The 23,458-nt window shown below is 39.7% G+C and overlaps 1 protein-coding gene across 1 annotated transcript in view; it reads left to right on the top strand.

The window, feature by feature from the left end:
* The window catches only part of PTPRN2 (protein tyrosine phosphatase receptor type N2), a 733,183-nt gene that overhangs the window by 259,301 nt on the left and 450,424 nt on the right, over positions 1 to 23,458 (top strand). Inside the window, exon 10 of the mRNA XM_075212113.1 lies at positions 9,799 to 9,885. Within this exon, the coding sequence (XP_075068214.1) occupies positions 9,799 to 9,885 (87 nt within the window). The remainder of the gene's footprint in view (positions 1 to 9,798; positions 9,886 to 23,458) is intronic.

A 23,458-nucleotide genomic window follows, 5' to 3' on the forward strand; every position in this document is an offset into this window, starting at 1 on the left:
CTCTCTTCTCTAATAGCCCTGGAGAGTTAATTCCCATCCATTCTGCTCCATTACTACATTAGGTGGGCCTTTCCAAGTTTTAGTAATCTTTTCTGACCTTTGCAGGTAAGAAGCTGAAATTGATTTTTACAAAGTGTCACCTGGGTCATAAATGGTTCGGACATGCATCTGTCTAAGACGTGTATTCATCACACCCAGCGGGGGAAAGTGAACAGCATGGGGATCATTAATATTTTGAAAAGCAGAAAACATGTTCATTCCTTGAAATTTCAAATGCTTTTCTATGTGATTCATAATATGTGTAGTCTATGTTTTGGTTAACACTTTTGGGTACCAAATAGCAAAATACTGCCTATAACATGTGCTATAAATATGGTTTTTTTTTGTTGTTTGAATTTTTATGCTGGTTACATTTTTAAAAGCTTTCAATTTAATGTGAAATAACAGTTTAATATTTTCTTGTCGGCAATACACAATACATTATTTATTTGTTCATTTTTATGTATTGCATACATTTTCAGTGCTATAAACAGAACTTTTTAGACGTAGTTTCTCTAAGCTAGGGAGGTGTTAAATGTCATTTTACAAAATGCAAAACTACAGATACACAATGCAAATATATATGTGCATCTGCCTCACGTGTATATAGGTAAACGCCCATATGACAGTTTTTGAAGTTGCCCTGTAAAATCACTCTACATCTACTCTTTCAGGACTGCTGGTTTGGTAGGAAAGCACATGATCATCATCATCATTTATATATTCATATAGCGCCACTGATTCTGCAGCGCTGTAGAGAGCGCACTCACATCAGACATGATGAATAAAAACATTCATTTTGTTTTCCTATCTACTAGGACTACACTAATTGGAACATTTCAATTTTTGTCATAAACTACTACTCATTCTGGCCTTATGTATGTCTTAAATTAATCATGTCTTAAATTAATCATGGAAAACTAGACTGTCCTTATTGTGTGTTTGAATCATACATTGGCATATCTGTGCATGTAAATGGATTTCTCTGCATCATATATGCCTGGATGGTAGAAACAAAAGAAATATTAGTGAAATTATAGGATGACTCCTGATTTCTGGCATCTCCTGAGCACTATCTAAGGTAGAATGAGGCTTTGTGGGACTGCTAACCCTGAAATGTCCAATACATGTCACTTTCCATCCCTTGTATCTTTTTCCACAAAATTAAATCTAGTTTTTGCCACCTCTTCCCATAAGAAAAAGAAAAATGTTATACATAGACCTAGGGACGCCTTCAATTTGAAGTGCAGATCCACGTGCTTGCGGTAAAAACATGCACATTTAGGAACATGTTACAAAATGGCATATACAAGGTTAGGCATATTTTCCACCCTTAAGTTTACTTCTCTACTTTCACAATAAACTTACACTGATATTTGAATTGAGTTTTAATCTTCCGTCCAGCTTAGTTTGTAACCTAACTTTGATACTTTGAACCCAAGTAGTTGACATTAGGTTTCAAACCAATGTTCATCTCAATGGTTTAGAGCACTTTGACCACTGAGTTACTACCCCCTTCTCCCATGGGAGAGTGTGCGCTTAGCTAGTACCAGCAACTGTAGTGACAGCATTCATGCTAGAAGCTTAGAAGTTATATGGTATATTGGAAGGCATACAAACACTCTTGTGTTATTTTACTGGTATGCCAATTTGAAGACCTGCAGAAGCTGCTTACAGAAGTCTATACCTATAACAGCCACAGTTCTCATAGAGTGTGATTTGCTCACCAATAACCATCTTAAGCTCTAGGTTGTGCAGGCTTAGGTTGACTAGTAGCATGGAGGATATGACGTGATGAGGAGAGGACCAAGAAGATCGACCACCAGTGTCCAACAAAAGTCCAGAAAGAATGGTCAAAGCCAAGTCTTGGCAGGTTGAGTTCTAGCAAAGTCCAAAAAACAGTCTAAACATCGAGGCAGGCAGAGTTTGACCAAGGTCTAAATGCAATCCAAAGCTCAAGGCAGACAGAGTAAGAGCAAATACCAAAAATCCACGCCGAGTTAAAAATTATCAAACAGAGAACTATAGAGACAGGCACAAACTAGCAGAGATAAACTACAACCAACACAGGAAGCAGAAAAAGGAAGCCTTTTAAAGAACAGGTATCCAATAGCAGCAACCTAAAGGAATGATTGACAGCTGTGTCTAAGGTACAGCAATTCAACACATTAAACTGCTTAGTCCAACATGGCTGCCCCCAGGGAAGACTCTACTTGATCACCGAGGAACTAATCTGAAGCCGCATTACTGATGCGACTGAGACACATGGCGCCAGCATGATCTGATGACACAGTCCTGCGTCTCTGTCCAATCCCAACAACTTGTTGAATCTTGAGTATACAAAGTGCAAAGTATTTAGTAGATAGCTTATCCCCAAACTTTAGGGAGAAATGTGTCCGCAGGATACAGACCTCAACCTGAAATAGGCACTTATGTCACAAGAGTACAGATGTAACAAGTGCTAAAGGGATATATGGCCTGTTAGGACACTACATATAATGCACCGTGATGCTTTAATGAAACACATTGCATTACATAAAGTGTGTTTCCCAAAGCGTTAAATTTGTATTACCCTTTTTTTATACATGCAGTAACCTTTGTCTTCCACCAGATGTTATATTGAAGCAAGCGATCTGCACATGTGCTAGAAACACAATTGAAATGAATGGGAATGCTCTGTTATACATAAGTAAATTAATAAAAACAGGCTGTTCACACACCCCCCACCACCACCACTCACACACACACACACTCACACACACACACACACACACACAGATCCTTAACCAGCCACTAAAACAAGGGGGGGCACTAACAATTTCTCATTGAAAAAAAACTATCTCTACTCATATGAATACCTTACATGCTGGATCACTCAATAACAGAAATCTAAATACCAGGGTACATAATAAGTCAAAATATTTTCCAAATCACTACAAGGGCCTAATAAATAAGAATTGTCTCTGTAGTATCACCGCTTGGTTAGAAGCAGTACTGCATCTGTTGTGAGTTTTTTGTTTTTTTTTGTTTTTCTCTTTAAGTTCTTATTGTTGGTTTAATAGCATTGAGTACAATGGCAACAAACTGGTAGATAAAGCACCGATCAGTATACAGGGTCAGAGCCAAACTGTAGATATACTGAAACATAGTAACTTGATGGAGGCTATTACACACATATGGACCCAAACTCAAATACAATAAGTTAAAAGTGCAATTGTTTGTCTGTGTGATTGTTATAATATATGATTGCATGAGTGTGGAGAGATAGGGTAGGGGGAATATAAAGTAGATGAGAAGGGGATTGTTTTACTTGGGGTGTGGGGGGGGGGGAGAGATGGAGATTGGGAGGGACAAAAAAAAAGTTGTTTCCTTAAGGTTTTTTTTTTATATTTAATCTCATTCTTCCCAATCAATATTTCTTAACTAGGAGGACTATTCCATTTCACTGTACAATTCCCTATGAATAGATTGTAGAGCTTGCAGTGTCCATCGGAACTACCATATTACTTGACCTAGGCTGAACTTTTCCAACTAAGACAAGACCGTTTCCTCCACACTGTGGATAAATATTCTTATAAGGACAGACACATCTATATGTCTTCAATTTAGTCTCTAGTATTTCTTAGTCACATCACTAAATGGTCTCTGGGAAAAGCTTGTGAGAGGCAGCAGAATACATCATTTCTATCCCATAAATTACCTGTTACCTCTGCACCTTTCATTTTAAAAATAATATATAGTCTGACAATTGAGATAGAACACACTAGAACATAAAGCAATGCCGGACAGTCATTTTGTATTTCCGATGAGCTATTGTTTACACAGCAATTATCTGTGGGCAGTTACTTACTGAGCATGTAGCACAGAAGATCACAGCACAGGTCAAAGAAGTCACTATTTGTAGATGTAAGGCTGCCGAGTCTGTAGATGAATAGACTGTTTTTTCCCCCCCCTAGCTAATTCCATACATCTATTCCATATAGATAATGCGTGACGTCAATCCGCAAGCTACGTATGTCTTTTTTAGTTCATTCAGCGCAAACTGCTGGGATTTGATCCTCTGCTACTGTGTTTCGCTTAGCAATCACATCCTCACCCACTGCGTTTAAAAATAAACCCCTTATTTCTGTAGGAGCCACATAATACATAAACCATTCCCTTTTATTGTTGAAACAGTGCTTTTCATGTTTCAATTTTTTTTAACTCCATAAGTGCCAGTGGTACATGTGAAAGAGCATTAAGTGCTCACAGCTGCTCTACACTCCTACTCCCCTTCAATATTCTGCTTTTGTCAGTGCCAGGCCGAGCAGGAAGGTGGTGGAACAATGATCTACTAATAGGGAAACGTCAGGCAGGAGCCATTGACATAATGACAGCATGAAAAGAGAAGTTTTAATTAACACACATTTGCACAAAAAAATAAGTGTATAGGTATATTTATAATCTGTAATAAGGATGTATGCTACCCACATGATATACATGGTACATTATGATTGCTGAAGTAATTGCATCATTACTTGCTGAAGGTCATTTATAAATCAAAATACAGAAATGCAGTTATTTATTTTATTCGGGGCCTGATTTAGGGTTCAGGCCACCCTAGGTTAATACACATACATTGCACCCCCTTGCGTCCACGCTAGACTAATACGTTGCACCCCCTTACGTCCACGCTAAAATAATACGTTGCACCCCCTTACGTCCACGCTAGAATAATACATTGCACCCCTTTACGTCCACGCTAGACTAATACATATGTAGCACCCCCTTACGTCCACGCTAGACTAATACACATGTTGCACCCCCTTACGTCCACGCTAGACTAATACACACATAGCACCCCCTTACGTCCACGCTAGACTAATACACACGTAGCACCCCCTTACGTCCACACTAGGCTAATACACACGTAGCACCACCTTACGTCCACGCTAGGCTAATACACACGTAGCACCCCCTTACGTCCACACTAGGCTAATACACACGTAGCACCCCCTTACGTCCACGCTAGGCTAATACACACGTAGCACCCCCTTACGTCCACACTAGGCTAATACACACGTAGCACCTCCTTACGTCCACACTAGGCTAATACACACGTAGCACCCCCTTACGTCCACACTAGGCTAATACACACGTAGCACCCCCTTACTTCCACGCTAGACTAATACACACGTAGCACACCCTTACTTCCACGATAGGCTAATACACACGTAGCACCCCCTTACTTCCACGATAGGCTAATACACACGTAGCACACCCTTACGTCCACACTAGGCTAATACACACCTAGCAACCTCTTACCTCCACTCTAGGCTAATACACACGTAGCACCCCCTTACTTCCACGATAGGCTAATACACACGTAGCACACCCTTACTTCCATGCTAGGCTAATACACACGTAGCACACCCTTACTTCCACGCTAGGCTAATACACACGTAGCACCCCCTTACTTCCACGCTAGGCTAATACACACGTAGCACACCCTTACTTCCACGCTAGGCTAATACACACGTAGCACCCCCTTACTTCCACGCTAGGCTAATACACACGTAGCACCCCCTTACTTCCACGCTAGGCTAATACACACGTAGCACACCCTTACTTCCACGCTAGGCTAATACACACGTAGCACACCCTTACCTCCACGCTAGGCTAATACACACGTAGCACCCCCTTACTTCCACGCTAGGCTAATACACACGTAGCGCACCCTTACTTCCACGCTAGGCTAATACACACGTAGCACCCCCTTACTTCCACGCTAGGCTAATACACACGTAGCACCCCCTTACTTCCACGCTAGGCTAATACACACGTAGCACCCCCTTACTTCCACGCTAGGCTAATACACACGTAGCACACCCTTACTTCCACGCTAGGCTAATACACACGTAGCACACCCTTACTTCCACGCTAGGCTAATACACACGTAGCACCCCCTTACTTCCACGCTAGGCTAATACACACGTAGCACCCCCTTACTTCCACGCTAGGCTAATACACACGTAGCACACCCTTACTTCCACGCTAGGCTAATACACACGTAGCACCCCCTTACTTCCACGCTAGGCTAATACACACGTAGCACCCCCTTACTTCCACGCTAGGCTAATACACACGTAGCACACCCTTACCTCCACGCTAGGCTAATACACACGTAGCACCCCCTTACTTCCACGCTAGGCTAATACACACGTAGCACCCCCTTACTTCCACGCTAGGCTAATACACACGTAGCACCCCCTTACTTCCACGCTAGGCTAATACACACGTAGCACACCCTTACCTCCACGCTAGGCTAATACACACGTAGCACCCCCTTACTTCCACGCTAGGCTAATACACACGTAGCACCCCCTTACTTCCACGCTAGGCTAATACACACGTAGCACACCCTTACTTCCACGCTAGGCTAATACACACGTAGCACCCCCTTACTTCCACGCTAGGCTAATACACACGTAGCACACCCTTACTTCCACGCTAGGCTAATACACACGTAGCACCCTCTTACGTCCACGCTAGGCTAATACTCAGCAGTTGAAAAAAAAACACCTTTAATTTAAAATCTGGGTTCCTTCACCCTCCCACCAATGTTTATGTTCCTGTGTTTTCAAAACTGAGCTCTACTTGGCCTTTTAAAAGGGTCACAGCAATCTTTGTCATTCATTTCATTTTCATTAAAATCAAAACTATGAAGCAGAGCACAGGAATTAATGAGCACTGCTATGGCGGAATGAAGGGGAAGGGGGCTGTCAAGTCAGGTCCTGGTGCCATCCTTGTCTCTCCTTCTCACTTATCCTCAAGCGCTGCCCAAGGATGTCTCAATGTCTTCACCATGGGAATATATTAAAATTAAAACCTATATTTTTCTTTCATGTTTTATTTCTACTTTGTAGAACAACTATTCTGTCATATTTTAAAATAATTACAGATTATACCACTCCCTGTCTCAATTTTCCACCCCCAAAAATGTTGTTGCCCCTCTCAAAAGCTTATCGCTCTTGGCTGCAGTCCTTAACTATTGCAGTGTTTCCCAAAGCCAGTCCTCAGGGACCCCTAACAGTGTAGGTTTTCCATATCTCTCTGCTGGAGCACAGGTGTATTTATTACTAACTGACACATTCTGAAAGATCCACAGGTGGTATAATTAGTTCACTTGTCACCTGGAAAACCTGCACTGTTAGGGGTCCTGAGGGCTGGGTTTGGGAAATACTGGCCCTAATTTTAATTTTCTGGCATGGAGGCGGAACTCGCCATCCTTCTCTCCAAATCTACCACTGCCTGGTTGAAGTCAGTTATTTTATAATAATGCCCAAGGCCTTGCACCCAGTGGTGACAATTTTGTGCATTGTACTACGGTTTTTAACGCTAGGACAATGCAGACAAATGGTACCCATTGGCCCCAATGAGCCGATACCCACTTGCTATGTTAGTCAACATTGGGAGCCTTGCAGCAGCATCAGTATTTCAAATGCTGCCTGGTCAATTGAACACTTTTAACACAAATTAACACATCAGGGTCACTGAAGTTACCTCCAATTATTTCCAATTTACCCAATTATATTTCAAATGTGTTTGCCTTTGACATTCAATTTTACTGACATTTGAACTTGCATTTTTAAATGCAAATCAAGCGCAGCTGGGTACCTGGCTTAAAACAGATGTTCTGAACATTTCACTTAAACCAGATTATTTGTGTATTGTAACCCATTGTTAAGTTTACGTAAATGTACATCCTTTGAATTGCTTTACCATCTTCAACTTGTGCATAGTGAGTATAGCAAATAGAAAATGTTGAAGTTTGCACAAAATAATATTAAAACATGATTAATAATTCATTAATTTGTGGTACACAATCAGTTTATAAAAAGAATATTATGGGAACCCAATCTAAATGGCATGGAATCAAGGATGCCACCTGGGAGGGTCCAGATGAGATGTTTTAGCTCAAGTCTAAATCTCACCATTTCCTAACCAGTCATCTACAAACCCAGTATAACAGATATGCGTGCCTTGTTAAATAAATTATTTGACATTAGCAATAGTGCCCTATGGTGTTTGGTGCTTAAGCTCCCCTGGTCTAGACAAAGAAACAGTCTAGAAAAGGAACATGACATCTTCTGAAAACAAGAACTGTTGCACAAACAGGATCATCTGAAAGGACAGAGAGCGGGCACCAACAATGGGTTCCATAGGGGTGCAACGCAGACCACTCTAACCGCTGACGGTGGCAATCTGGACGCTCCCATTGGGTTGGCTTTTAAAAAATAAAATGTGCACCAATACTCCTGGACCTTAATACATGACTAAACGAGTACAGAAAACACATGTGTCGATGTAGTTAGATATATTCTCATATAGTTTCAGTATTCACAGTGCTACGTGCTTTATAAACATGCTGAACCTCAAGGATAAGCAAATTTCCAAAACACTGTAATGTCTAATAGAGGCGGTGGAATAACGTGACAAAATAATATTTAGTAGTGATTCCGGTGACCTGTCACGTTATTCCTTTGGCCTCCATTATGCATTGCATTATGTACACTGATTGAATTTTTGATTTGTTTAGTTTAGAGACTGGATAAGTCACTTTATCGCAGTTGGCCAGCTTAACATATATTGCGTTATGTGGAACCAAGCATCTGTGTTTAAGCAATAAAGTAGGTATTTTAACTGTGAAATATCTGAAAGCTGTTAAACATGTTGCTTGCTATGGAACAGTGTCAAGGTTTAATTTTTATTTATTTAATGCTTCCATGAAATTGAAATAAATCTTAAATCAGGAGCGACACTAACCGGTTATGTTCAACTTTCCTTACGTTAGTATCCTGACATGGCAGCTGCTGGTGGCGTATATTATAACGGACTTGCCCATGTGATGCCTTGTTATAAAATATGACATAAGCCACTGCTTTTATCAGAATTGCTGACACACGTAAACTGTATATACATAAGATAGGATAAGATCAAAGTCCCGTACAAACATTATTACCAATTTCTGATAATGACATAAGTGTCTACTAGTTAAATATTATATATATATATATATATATATATATATATATATATATATATATATATACACACATACACTTTTGCCATACTTATACTTTAGTGTCGTTGAAGGTTATACAAGTAACAGGTTCTCTGATTAACCAATGGTCCAAGTCATTTACACAGTGGTCGAAGTGGTTTTATGGAAAACGTAAGTGAATGGAAGTTTAGCGTTTTATAATACAGCCAATAGGAGAGGTGGTGGTGGATTCCACATGTATTTACAAGGTTTTCAAAGTTTCAGGTTTCTGCCAAAGGATATTTCAGACAGCAATGTCTATGTCCTCTGTATTCAAAAATCCTTTGAATGAATGTGTATAATATAATATAAAGTATATGTATATTTGTACATTATATATATATATATATATATATATATATATATGTATATATATATATATATATATGTATAATGTTTAATCTCTGGATGGATTGGGGCACAATAAACCTCCTAAGAATTTCATTTACACTATATTGTTTGTCTTATTGCTAGAAAATTCAGGTGATTTATCATTTTCGCTGAAGCACCTGATCCCTATTCCCCAGATATCACGCTCTCAATGTGACAGGAATATAGCGAGCTATGGCTTCTATATCCTGACAGGCCAAGGTGATAACTCTCTTGGGATCTAAGCCTTTCGCCTATTGATGAGTTCCATTTTTTACTAATGCTTTTTCTCTGCTTTCTCTTAACAGCCCCCTGACTGTGGAGAAGGGTCTGGCATTATTAAATGAAGTGGCAGTTCTCCTGAAAGAGCAAATGAATGCGTTTAGTGATGTCAGGTAGGTTTCATTATGTACTACACAATCATTTTTGATTTGGTGAAAGTAGAGCCATAAGCTGTCCAATAACAAAGTAAAATTGTTTGCTACATAATCTACTACAAACAAGAAGAGTGTACAGGGAATAGTGTATGGATTCGGAATGTTCTTGTTGCTCAGGAAAATTAAGAGACGTTAGGCAGATTTTGAGGTAAATTGTAATGAGGAAAGATAGTTACTTTAATATTCTATTTGATGAATAATGCTCTGTCATTTACAGTCTGTTCTTATTCCAAGGAAAAGTTGCACAATTTTCTGACAGTTGGATGCTTATCACTCCGTCTGCAGCAGTATATATATTATATTATTATTATACTGGTCAGATGCTTAATTCTATGTCCTAGAAATGTTATTAAAGAGACCACTTACATGATTCAAAGAACAAAAGGCTTACTATCTAGTTAAAAGGGGTCATAGAAATACTCTGTATTTACAGTTAGGTGTAAATTTTGCAGTTGTACTGTAAGTGGTGCAAATACAAACGTTTTTGTTTTTGCATGCAGAGCAAATACTGTATGCTCTTGCATAATTTATATACATAGTGGCTCGTTTACAGTGTGACTCTGGGCAGCACGGTGGTGTAGTGGTTAGCCTTTTTGCCTTACAGCACTGCGGTCATGAGTTCAATTCCTGTCCATGACCTTATCTGTGAGGAGTTTGTATGTTCTCCCCGTGTTTGCGTGGGTTTCCTCCGGGTGCTCTGGTTTCCTCCCACACTCCAAAAAAACATACTAGTAGGTTAATTGGCTGCTAACAAATTGACCCTAGTCTATGTGTGTGTCAGGGAATTTAGACTGTAAGCCCCAATGAGTGAGTTCTCTGTGCAGCGCTGTGGAATTAGTGGCGCTATAAAAATAAATGGTGATGATGACTCATTTTGTTCACTGAACCTACGCATAAAGATTCTGTTGCATAACCAGAGTTCTTATGTGTGTGTTCTTATGTGTGCTTTTGGTGAGGTGACTCCCATGATGCTTTGCATATTCATATCTGACTGTGGCTGGTGAGCACTTGCTGTTTTTTTGTCTAGAAAGGAGAGTGCCTATAATGCAGACATTGCCAACCTTTGAAAATATTTTTGACATTTACAAATTTCATGATGACTGCTATTTTTGGCTGACACTAAAATCAAAAGAGCGAAAATATTAGCCTTTAGAGGATAAATAGGGCCAGGTACTGAAATAGGGGGCTCATAAGCTGAATGAAACCCAAGCTGGTATGATAAATGCAATTGGAAACATAATACTGTTGTAGTTATATAGGGCCAGATTCAGTAAGGACCATAATGAACATATATTGCGTTTTTGTTTAAAACACACCTGATTTGGACGTATTCAAATCCAAGCAGATCTGATGATATGTCTCTTGTTGAATATGGGTCTAAGTACCTCTGCTTTGACAGAAAAAATACTGCAGGATACGTCCAATACATATATGGAATATAAAGTCCCAGCAGAGCACAGAGAAAATAAAAAGTATTCAATGATTGTCACCTGATAATAATACAGGTCCTGATTCATTAAGGAACTTAGGCAAGAATTTGAACAAAAGTTTTCTGGACAAAACCATGTTGCAATGCAAGGGGTGTAAATTAGTTTATTATTTTGCACACAAGTTAAATACTGGCTGTTTTTTCATGTAGCACACAAATTTCAGTGTACAAGTAATCTATCAAGTATTTGTGTGCTACATATATAAACTACCAGTATGTTCCTTATGTGCAAAATAATAAACTCATTTGCACCCCTTGCTTGCAACATGGTTTTGTCCAGAAAAATTCAGTAAGAAAACTCAAATTCTTGCCTAAGTTCCTCAATGAATCAGGCTCATAGTCATTAATGACAAATGTATGTCATATACATGTATTTTTGTCTGTGGTATATCATGATTTTATTAATGTTTACTGTACTTAAAATGCATTTTTACAGTTGCTTCTGATTGCAAACACATGTTCTACTTACTCCTGCCCTGTAGCGGGTGCAAGTGATACGGCTTTTAAACATGTACCTCTGAGATTCCCAAACCCTGAATTGGACAGTGCTACGTTCGCTGGAGCTTGGTGAGCCCGTACTGTACATTGACCTAGTGCATGCGCCTAGTCCCCTCCCTGTTCCATTCATGAAATCATGGCTCTCCTAAGGTTTTTTTGCACTACTAGATTAATTGGATTTTGCTGTGTTCACTGGCATATAGTCCAGTTCTGGGCATGCACAGAGGGATTTTACATAACATAAGGCAGTATCGGTATGTACGTTCCTTGATGAACCAGGCCCATAGCGAAGGTTGAAAAAGTCAATTTAATTTCACGCTCCTCACACTGATCCACAAAATAAATCATTTTGTTAACTGACAAACGGTAATTGGATATATTCTGGATCCGACATCCCGATAATGCCCTCCACTAATTATAGCTACAGATACCATTGCATCCACGACATTTTGTTACTGTATTTCCTATCACCTTCCTATGTGGTAAGTTTTCCCACAGCTTAACTTCCCTTACAGTATAGAACTCTTTCCTAATCTTCCATTCACAATTACCCCATGTCCTCCATTTGGTCCTTGGTACAAAAAGTTCATTAAACAAATTATATTGTAACACACATAGTTTTAGTATCCTGTTTCACTTTATAATTTAACCCATCCAGTCCCTTTATTAATGAATCTGCCCACCTCTGATCTCTCACTCTGGTTCTCCAAACTCCTTCTTACAGTGATGTACCCAAATTATCCCTATATTCAAGATATGGTCTAACTGGTATGCTTGCATCACATGCATTTATTCCCCTTTTTATGCATACAGGATTGTGTTCTAAGCTGCTACTCAGTATTATTTTTAATAGTATTCCTAAATCTTTTTCCAACCTGGTTTTCCGCAATTATATTCCATTTAATGTGTATGTGGCATAGATATCATCACTGCTTAGCGAGATAACCCCACATTTATCTACATAAATTTCACGTCCCAGTTTTCCATTTTTTTTAAGCCTTTCTGTAGCAAGTAGGGAGTCCATAAATAATGGTGGTCTATCATTTGCCGATCTTGGTTCCTTTAACACAAGTGGGTGGATGCTATTTGTGCCTCATGCTTTAACTTTCAATTTATCAAGTGACAAAGGCCTTATTGTTATTGTGGATTTGCTGGTGGCACGGATTGTTTTTGCTTTGCCCTATATATGAAGTGGGTGACCTCGCTGATGTTAAACATCACGTAAGACAATACTATGTTAGGATGAAGTTTGTTAGATGAGACTACTGAAAAAAATAATGTATTGATTAAATAAACATTTTTTTCAGTCTGGATCTATTTTAAATGAATAGGGCTATGGCACAAAATAAATATTTTTTTCTGGAGGGAATTTGTTTGTTGTAGTAGCAGTGAAAGTGTAAGCTCAAACCGGGATTCCAGTTCTATGCATGTACAGGGCTCTCACACGTGTTCAGTGTAATAAGCGTTACTTATTGCTCTAGAGGCAACAAAATATTCATAAATTGAGAGAATAATTTACTGCCTCAATGGGGAATATTCAATTGTTGGCGTTATAGCCAAAATTCACGCGGCACGCGCACTATTACCGTCATAACGGTAAAAGTGCGCGTAAATACCGTTATTACGGTACATTTCTCGCTGGATTTCAGCTCGCGGCTCAGGGAGCTGCGAGCTGAAATCCGGCTTACTACACCGTAATAACGGTAATAGTTTTAACGCCGCGGGAATATTCAACAATTGAATATGCCCCAATAAGTTTAATTGGTGAATAAGGCCCTTAATCTTGTTGAGGAATAACTGCACCTCTTCCTGTGATAGACAAGTAACAATTAATGGTGTGCATCTACTACTGCTAAATGGTTGTGTACCAATAGCCTATGCACGCCATTAACTGTTACTTGTTTCCTGACATTTTCTTTGTGTTTTTTTCCTCTTTTGTGCATACTGATGGGAAAAAAACACTTACAAGATCAGTTTGTTATTTTGCACGATTATTTTTCCTGCCCTATCAATTAGTGACCTGATATAATAAATGGTATTCTACAATATTATGAATGTTATTTTTCTTGCTGTCATTATCCCCAACTCACTATCTTTAGCAATCTATTTCTCATCTTAAGTGTTTACTAACCTAATTTCCTTTTTAACTATTTTGCAAAATGTCTTTTATTTCCATAATGAATTTTCAATCCATTCTAATTTGTACCACCTTCAATATTTTTTTATTGAACCACACTGCGTGCCTTTTATTCCTAGAAATGTTGTTGCCATACATTAGGGGCCTGATTCATTAAGGAAATGAGAGCAAAAAAAAAAATGAGTAACTCGGCAAACCCATGTTGCATTGGAGGGGGAGCTAAATTTAAATTGTGTGGACAGATTTATAGTTGGGGTAGAGCATGTTCTAAATCAACTTTACATTTCAGTGTACTAATAAGCTATCAAGTATTATACATAAAAAAAACACCCAGTATTTATCTTATGTGCGTGTCAAAAATGTTTAAAAAATTTGCAGGAAAATTCTCAAGTGTCTGCAAGTTTGGAAGATTCGACAACAGGTCGAGTCTGTGCAAACAGGTTGGAGGCTGGTCAGATATGTTAACCGTACAGCTAGCAAGTTCAAACATGATCGACTTCCGGTTGCCATTTTCAATTCAGTTCCAAAATTGGGGTTGAACTGTGTATGAACCTCCTGAAATCACCAAACTAACGGAGCAGAAATTTGAAGTCCTTAAACTTTCTTTGTTCAATGACTTTACGAACTTGCTCTAGTAGTTTGGGCATCTTAAGTGCAAATAGATATATGTTGCACTTAAACTATCAATGGTTACAGTGACAATTTATTTTTGGTTTTCATCTATGTAAAAAGTTACCTAATAAAAATAATATTTTTAACTTCTTGCTACAGATGATTTAGATGATTTAGACTGAAAATGAAATGGGAGACAGACTTGGGTCCCTTGAATGATGAAGGCTGGAGCTTTAGACAAATCCACGTATACATCCTTCATCAGGTTTATTATTCTCCACACAAGCTGCTTCAGATGGGTTCTAGGACTGATTCCATTTGCCCTAAATGCAGCAATATATCTACCAGGTTTTGGCATCTACTCTGGAGCTGTCCTATGGTGGGAGATTTCTGGTCAACAGTGGTAATGGGGATACGTAATACGGGTATTGAAATTTAATTGTTATTTCATACAACGTGTTTATTTGGTATAGAAGTGAACTTGTTAATGGGTAGGAATACAACCAGATGTTATTAATCTTCTTACTTTAGCTAAAATTATTATCGCTAGAGTGTCTATGGCTCGGGACGCCCTTAATTTTAATGCATGGGTGACTTTAGTTAATGAAACCGTGGGACATGAACGATTTACTTATCAATCCAGAAATACTGTGCGGAAATACTTTAAATTTGGTCAAGTTGGGCTAAATCAAAATAGACACTCTTTTACCCCTTCTCTCTTTCCTCCTTCCCCATGATCTAATACTAAATTACTCATACGATTTTTGCACTCTTACTGCTTATATATTTCAACTTTAATTAAACTAACTAAATAGAAGTTATTATGCATACTCTTATTTACACTATGCTAATATGTTAGTATCTATTCTTTTCTGTAAGAAGCTGGAAACAAACAGATTGAAATCCTTAATGTCAAATTCACATATACTGTTATTATATTATCAACTTGAAAACATATAAAATATATATTATATTACATTGAATGTTATATACATTATATATATTGAAATAGTAATATATTTTCTTTAAATGTAAAGTTATATTTTATGTAATGATAAAACTTGAATAATAATATTTGATTGAAAAAAATAATATTGATCATATTTGATATTATTTTGTACAAGTCCCTTATTTTATTAAAAATTTATAATTACATTTAAATAAAAAAGGTATACTCGACTTGAAGCCCACATTAAAATAGTTGAGCTAATTGAATTTAAACACATTATTAATTTAAGACATTATTATATTTTTCATGGTTATACAAATAATTTTAAAAAAGAAATTTTTTTAATATAAATCACCTAGAAATATAATCTGTAACATCAAGCATCTCTTGCTCATAGTGGGACATATTTTGGAACATATATAAATATAAATGCCAAGCTATACATTCATATGAGACTGATTTCTTTTATTATTGCATCATAAATTATATTATACACAATAATCTCATTTACAGCCAAAATAATCTGCCCAAACCAATGGCTAATACTTTTTAGCCTATGGCTAAACACAAAATAACACTGTCACTATATACCTCTAATAACACAGCCTTGAAACCTACACATCCTGCAGGCAGGGAAAATAAAATTTATGATGTAATATTACAAAATGAAAAACCAGCGCACACTGGAAAATATCACACCCAAAGAGCTGGACTGAAATGAAACAACAGTCAGTCTTATATGTACCATGTGACAATAAATAGAAAATGATCCATCAAAAGTTGTATATTTTCAGCTGTTTCTGAAAGAATTCTGCATAATGCTTTTTTGGAACAATATTGCGATATTTCTATATTTTAATGAATTCTGCCTATTGTTATACTTTGTTTTATGGATTCCATCTAATACTGTCAGACTAATGAATGTTAGATGCACAGAATTTGGAAATTTATAATCACAGAACCTTAGCACTAATTAAACGCTGTAAATGCTCTTTGTATCTAAAAGCTTTGAACTAAAGCTTCAATAATGTTTATCATTTTGGGACACAGCTTTCCAGCTGGGTGCCCTCCAGGTTTTTTTTTGTATAGCCACCTTTTGGGCAGTCTCCATAGGCTCAGTTGTATAACATCTCTTTCATTATAGTATTCAGCCTGCTTCCATTTGTAGTTAGAATATGGTACCATCTTCATGTTAACACAGTACTCTTCTAGAATAACAGTAGGATATATACGAAGGCCAGAGGTGGAACTAGTGAGCTGTGGGCCCCAGTGCAGGGAACCGCGGCCCACAGCTCACTAGTTTCCTACACAGTGGCCCTAATTATCTCCATGGGCACCGGTGCACCGCACCTGCTGCACCAATGGTAGTTCCGCCACTGACAGTGGCAAATAGGGCATCAGTTCCATCAGGGGCTGACTGGACTGGGGGACTTCTCCGCAGGCCTGTCCCATTGGGGACTACCTTGGGCTGGGTCACTGGGCTACCTGCATTTTTTCCCTTTAAAATGTTCCTTATAGGCTGTTGAGCCCAGTCTCACCCCCAAGCTAAAATTTGCCAGCCAGCCCCTGAATTCCATTGTAATTTCCTGCAATATGAAATGCTGCAGGTAAAACCTATACTGCTATTTTGAGTGGTCCTAGATAGTTATTTCTGGAACCATTTGCTAAGTTGCTGTTCATAGGCATAGGAGCGTTTTCAAATTTTAGCCCATGAGGCAAAACTTGACTGAACAGCCTATTAGGAACATTTTAAAGGAAAAAAATGCTGGTGACCCAGTTCAAGCTATCCCACTATGAGACTGGCCGGTAGGGGGTGGGGGGGGGAGACAAATGCCACTCTGCCCCCGAGTCCAGCCAGTCCCTTTGGGAGGAGCTTGCAAAGCATGGGGACAAATATGCCTTGGGGTACCTCTATCTGTAATTCTCTCAGTGTTATTTCACTATTCTACCTGAAGACACTTCCTTATGTACTAACATACCACCTACATATAGCAATGTAGCCTCTGACGTGAAAATATGGCAATACTGAATCCATATGCTACCCGACCCATCTCTCCTGAAATAGTGGAGGTCGTTTTCATTGTGAAGACATGTACTGTCCTTCAATTAATTACTTCTTCAGTTCTTGTTTAAAAATAAAATAGGAAATAAAGCAAATATAGCCATAACCCTTCATCAATGGAACTGAACCATGGAAGCTACTGAGAACAGAAAAGGCCGATAGATTGTACTATGCAAATCATAGACCACTTCACCCAGAACATCCATGATCAATATTAAGATAGCTGAACATGATATTTGGACCAATCACTGGTCCAATCTGTCTGAATGCTGGCTTGACTGGATCTATCTAACAATTGATCACAGAAATCTGTGTCCAGGTGGACAATCTTTAATTGTGTACATGGACACAAAGTTGTGTAAATTATATTATGGGCTAAATATGTTATATACTTTAATATTGTTATTTGTATCAATAGGAAAAAATTAAGTTGAATGCTACTTTATCTTAAGTCCTTTATCATATTATTTTGATATCTACTGGTTTAACACATCACCCACTTTAACAGTTTACTAAAGAGTTTGACATTAAAAATGCAATGACTAGTGATGTACAGCAAGTTTAAAAACAAGTTGTGTATTTCCGCCACTGCCACAATGTTTATTATTAACGGCCTCTGTGGTTATTAATATAATTATGGAAGTACCACGCAAGGTGGTCCCTGATCAAAGTAACCAGTCTACAGCACCTACAACACTGCTAGATCTTATATATTATAAATAGATGGGGCCCCTATATGATCAGGACCCCTTCATAAATATTCCTTTCTCTAACTCAAAAGTTATTATTGATAGTACATGGGCTTTGGAGTGCCAAATCATGTTTAATAAGCAGAATCTCAGAGGTCACAACTGTACATAGATCCGTTGTATATGTCCATCACTGCACACAGTGGGCGTGTAGGCAGCGCCATATGTATGTATGTATGTATCTGTTTGTTGAATGTTTCAATTTTGAAGTATTAGTGGAACTTTTTTGATATATATTTGGCTGCACACCTAGTGAGGCGCCACGTCAGCTGTTTGATATTACCATTGTAAATATCAATAGTTACATTCAGCAATATGTCATGGTTTGTAATTATTATAGTTACTCAGAGACCATAAGGTTTGTCTATATCCCGCATTGCCTCTTTATTTGAGCAAGAGCACCTAATTATCTTCCAAGTACATGCAAGGTGTGGGCACACAGTCCGTTCCTTGTAACTCTTGCAAATTCAGAACATCAATCTGCGTCCAACTTTGCAGATTTGCGTATCTACTTGAAACTGCTCATGGCGGAAAGAGTGAGAACATCAAAGCCAAAATTACTAACGCTTTAGGACCACTCCATTCATTAAAATTGTTAATAGTTTTCCTCCAAAACTACTGCTCCTTTAGCTTTATGTATGTTTTACATTAATACCGAGAATCAGGGGACATTGGGAGGAACATGTGTTACTATTGTGCATTTGAATGTTTTTCGAACATTGTTGGAACGGTGCCTAAAAACGTCTTTTCTACAAAAGTGCAGCTAGAAGGTTCAGAATGCATCCAGTCAGGGCCTGATCAACCACTAGGCTGACCAGGCTGCAGCCTGGGGCGCTGGGTCCCGGGGGGCGCTGCCCTGTGGGTATTTTTAAAAAAAAAAAAAAAAAAATTATTTTTTTTTCTTCATTCATTTTTTTTTTCGGGGTGGGGGAGGGGGGGTCGCCGCGGTGGGGTGGAGGGCTCGACAATCAAAAGCAATGGTGGTCAGTGGTTAGCAACACACAGCCAATCGCCAGGCTGCCTGTTGCTGTGCAGCAGACAGGAAGCAGGACGTCTTCACTTCCTATCTGCTGATCTGAGGAGAGGAGCGACGCTGGCACAACTACAGGTAATTGAAGGGGGAACTGCCCTGCATATCTATAGGGAGGGGGGGAACTGCCCTGCATATCTATAGGGAGGGGGGGGAACTGCCCTGCATATCTATAGGGAGGGGGGGGGAACTGCCCTGCATATCTATAGGGAGGGGGGGAACTGCCCTGCATATCTATAGGGAGGGGGGGGAACTGCCCTGCATATCTATAGGGAGAGGGGGGAACTGCCCTGCATATCTATAGGGAGGGGGGGGGGAACTGCCCTGCATATCTATAGGGAGGGGGGGGAACTGTCCTGCATATCTATAGTGAGGGGGGGGAACTGCCCTGCATATCTATAGGGAGGGGGGGAACTGCCCTGCATATCTATAGGGAGGGGGGGGAACTGCCCTGCATATCTATAGGGGGGGGGGAACTGCCCTGCATATCAATAGGGAGGGGGGGGAACTGCCCTGCATATCAATAGGGAGGGGGGGGAACTGCCCTGCATATCTATAGGGAGGGGGGGGGGAACTGTCCTGCATATCTATAGTGAGGGGGGGGAACTGCCCTGCATATCTATAGGGAGGGGGGGAACTGCCCTGCATATCTATAGGGAGGGGGGGGGAACTGCCCTGCATATCTATAGGGGGGGGGGAACTGCCCTGCATATCAATAGGGAGGGGGGGGAACTGCCCTGCATATCAATAGGGAGGGGGGGGAACTGCCCTGCATATCTATAGGGAGGGGGGGGGAACTGCCCTGCATATCTATAGGGAGGGTGGGGGAACTGCCCTGCATATCTATAGAGAGGGGGGGAAACTACCCTGCATATCTATAGGGAGGGGGGGGGGGACTACCCTGCATATCTATAGGGAGGGAGAGGGGGGACTGTCATGCATATGTATTGGGAGGGAGAGGGGGACTGTCATACAAATCTATAGGGTGGGGGGGGGGGCTGCCATGAAAATCTATAGGGAGGGAGAGAGGTTGATATGTATGAAGGAGGGCAGAGGAGGGGAGCTGATATATGTGACTGGGGGAGTTTTGATGTGACGGGGGGGGGGATAGCTAGCTAGCAGAGTGGAGGTAAGGAAAATAGCTGCAAGGGGGATGGATGCAGGTTGGGAGGTAAAGAAAATGGCTGCAGCAGGGGTTAAAGAAAATGGCTGTGGGGGGGTTGTGGTTAAGGAAAATGGCTGCAGGGGGTATTTAAAAAATACAGCAGCTTTGGGGGGCAGAATCTCATGGTTGTGTGGTGGTCACATGGGTGGTCTCAGCAATCACTAGAATACTAAATATTAGTGAGATGGGGCTGGTAGAGGTTTGTATTTGATTGACAACAAATATTCAGATATTGCTTATATATGCCTGTCCAATGGGGTACTTTTAGCTGGCCATAATGGAGTGTTTTGTTTTAACTAAAGGGCCTAATCATTCATTGTTTGCATTATAATACATTTTTGCATTTTCAAAACAGGATGCCAACTTTCCAGAAGCCAGCGAGAGGATAACAAAGTTGCAAGAGAGAAGAGCAAGAACAGGTAAGAGACAATGGCACAATCTGTCTAAATTTGAATGCTGGAGAATACACCTGAACATTCATATTCAGGAGTGTTCCTATACACCTATATATTCGGAGGAGGGGGGGGGGAGGGGCGCTGCGGCCGTATTAGCCTAGGGCGGCCAGAACCCTTAATCAGGCCCTGCATCCAGTGGAAGTATAGGAAGTCCTGATTTCAGAGGTGATGGATGTATGGAAGTATAAAGTCCTTTTGCAGAGAGAAAAGAGACGTTCACCCTATTGAAAGCAGTGAACGCTCCCCTAAATAGACCTTCCCCATCTCTTTATTTCATTCACATGATATTGTCCTACAAAACTAAATCATGTTTGTACATATTGTTGCAAAAATAGGCAACTATGAAGAGCAGCGGTGAACGGGAGATACGTGCCAACATTATACTCAGCAGTGACTAGCAATGTATGCCCAACATACATTAAACCCAGCAGTCACTAATACATACTTTATGCCCAACAGTGTCTACATTCAATTCAGTGCAATGTGGAAATAACATGGGACAAGCAGTGCCATCAGTTTGGGTTTCCAGTAAGGGGAATGATGTTGTCTGGTCAGGGTTGTAGCTGGGGCTGTGCGAGAGGGGCGACTGCCCAGGGCGCAATGCTGAAGGGGGGTGCAGATTATGAATATTTTAGCTTAATTTGGTTAAAATTGAAGGCTAGGGAGGAGTCAGTTTTCCTTCTCAACCCGAGTGCTTAAATTTTAAGTTACGGTTCTGTATCCGGTCATTCTTTCTCCTACCATTGGGCACGTGTTCTGCTGCACTCACTGACACAGGGTAATTTACAAACCTCAGAAAAATTTAGAAACACAGCACATTTTTTCATGTGCAAACCATGTGCATACACAGGTGCACACCAATGTCACTTTTTGAAGTGTGTTAGTGCAAATGTTCTGCGTAGTCCACCCTTTGAAATAATGTGTTCATGGCACAATCATCACTTCAAAGTATGGTCTCCTCTTATTGTTAGGTCCCTTAATTGTTTACTAGTGTTTCTTTTTTCCCTCCTAATATATCTTTTGGAGGAGCCTCATTTATGTCTTAATAAGGCTTGAGAGTAAGGGGACATTGGGAATGATTTAGATTGTAGCAATTATACATTTTGATATTTATGATTTTTTTTTTTTTTTTATGTCTATAGATATGTTTTCCTATATAAATTGCACCCAGATGGTGCAAACAAGTATCCCATTATAGGCTGATCTTGTTTTGCAGGAGAAAAAGACTCACTAACCTGGAATTTTAATTACAGTGAATTTATTTGTGCAAATAAAAGTGCATCCCTTTATAAAATGAACTTGGATGAATCAAGAGGCATACTATTGGATGGTGCTTTATCGCCACCAACTCAAAGGGCATGTAAAAATAGGCTCTGCGAGCACCCACTAAACTGGGAAAGCCAACCAAAATGCCTAGTCTCCAGCCCTCTGTATCTAGCTAAGTGAAAGTTAATTATGAGTCACATTCATTAATGTGGTTAGCTGTCATTCTTTTATGGAACCCTCCAAACACCAATTGATTGTTCAGCTCCACTGATCAGAAGAAGCTTAGTTTAGTTAAATCTGCGGTCATCTCCATTATGATATTTTAACCCATGCAGGTACTAGAAGAAACAGTGCGAATACACAGAAGTAAGAGTATTACGCCACAACGGAAGAAACTGCATTCCCCAATAGCAACCATAATGAGGTGTTAGCTGATCATAGGACAATGCAATATTCCATAAACTAGAACCTCCAGGGTTCATGTATCCTATGTGTATAGAGAGGAGTGGAAGTTAAAAATTTTTTTGCTAAATATTCATCATTATCATTATCATCATCCTTATTTATATAGCGCCACTAATTCTGTAGCGCTGTACAGAGAATATTTGGCACTCACATCAGTGGAACTTACAGTCTAAATTCCCTGACACACTAGGGTCAATTTGATAGCAGCCAATTAACCTACTAGTATGTTTTTTGAGTGTGGGAGAAAACCAGAGCACATGGAGGAAACCCACGCAAACACAGAAGAACATACAAATTCCACACAGATTAGGCCATGATCGGGATTCAAACTGACCTCAGTCAGAGAGGCAGAAGTGCTAACCACTAAGCCACAATGCTGCCCACAAGTATTCTGCTCTTTCTGCATTTTGCAGAAATTTGCACGTTTCTTCACTGATTAGTCCATGCAGAGTTCCCCCTATCACTTTTTTTTCATCTGGATTTCACATCCCATCTACAGAGCACAGTGAGTTGTCCACTGTTGTCCCAGCTGTATGTATAGACTATAAATTTGGCAAAATTCTACTTTACATATACAGTGTACAATTGCATTTACACAGACTGATGAAGCAAACACAGAACACGAAAATTGTGTTGCTGGGACTTGCCTGTTTC

The sequence above is a fragment of the Mixophyes fleayi genome, chromosome 5 (genome assembly GCF_038048845.1).
Source record: "Mixophyes fleayi isolate aMixFle1 chromosome 5, aMixFle1.hap1, whole genome shotgun sequence".
NCBI classification, from domain to species: Eukaryota; Metazoa; Chordata; class Amphibia; order Anura; family Limnodynastidae; genus Mixophyes; species Mixophyes fleayi.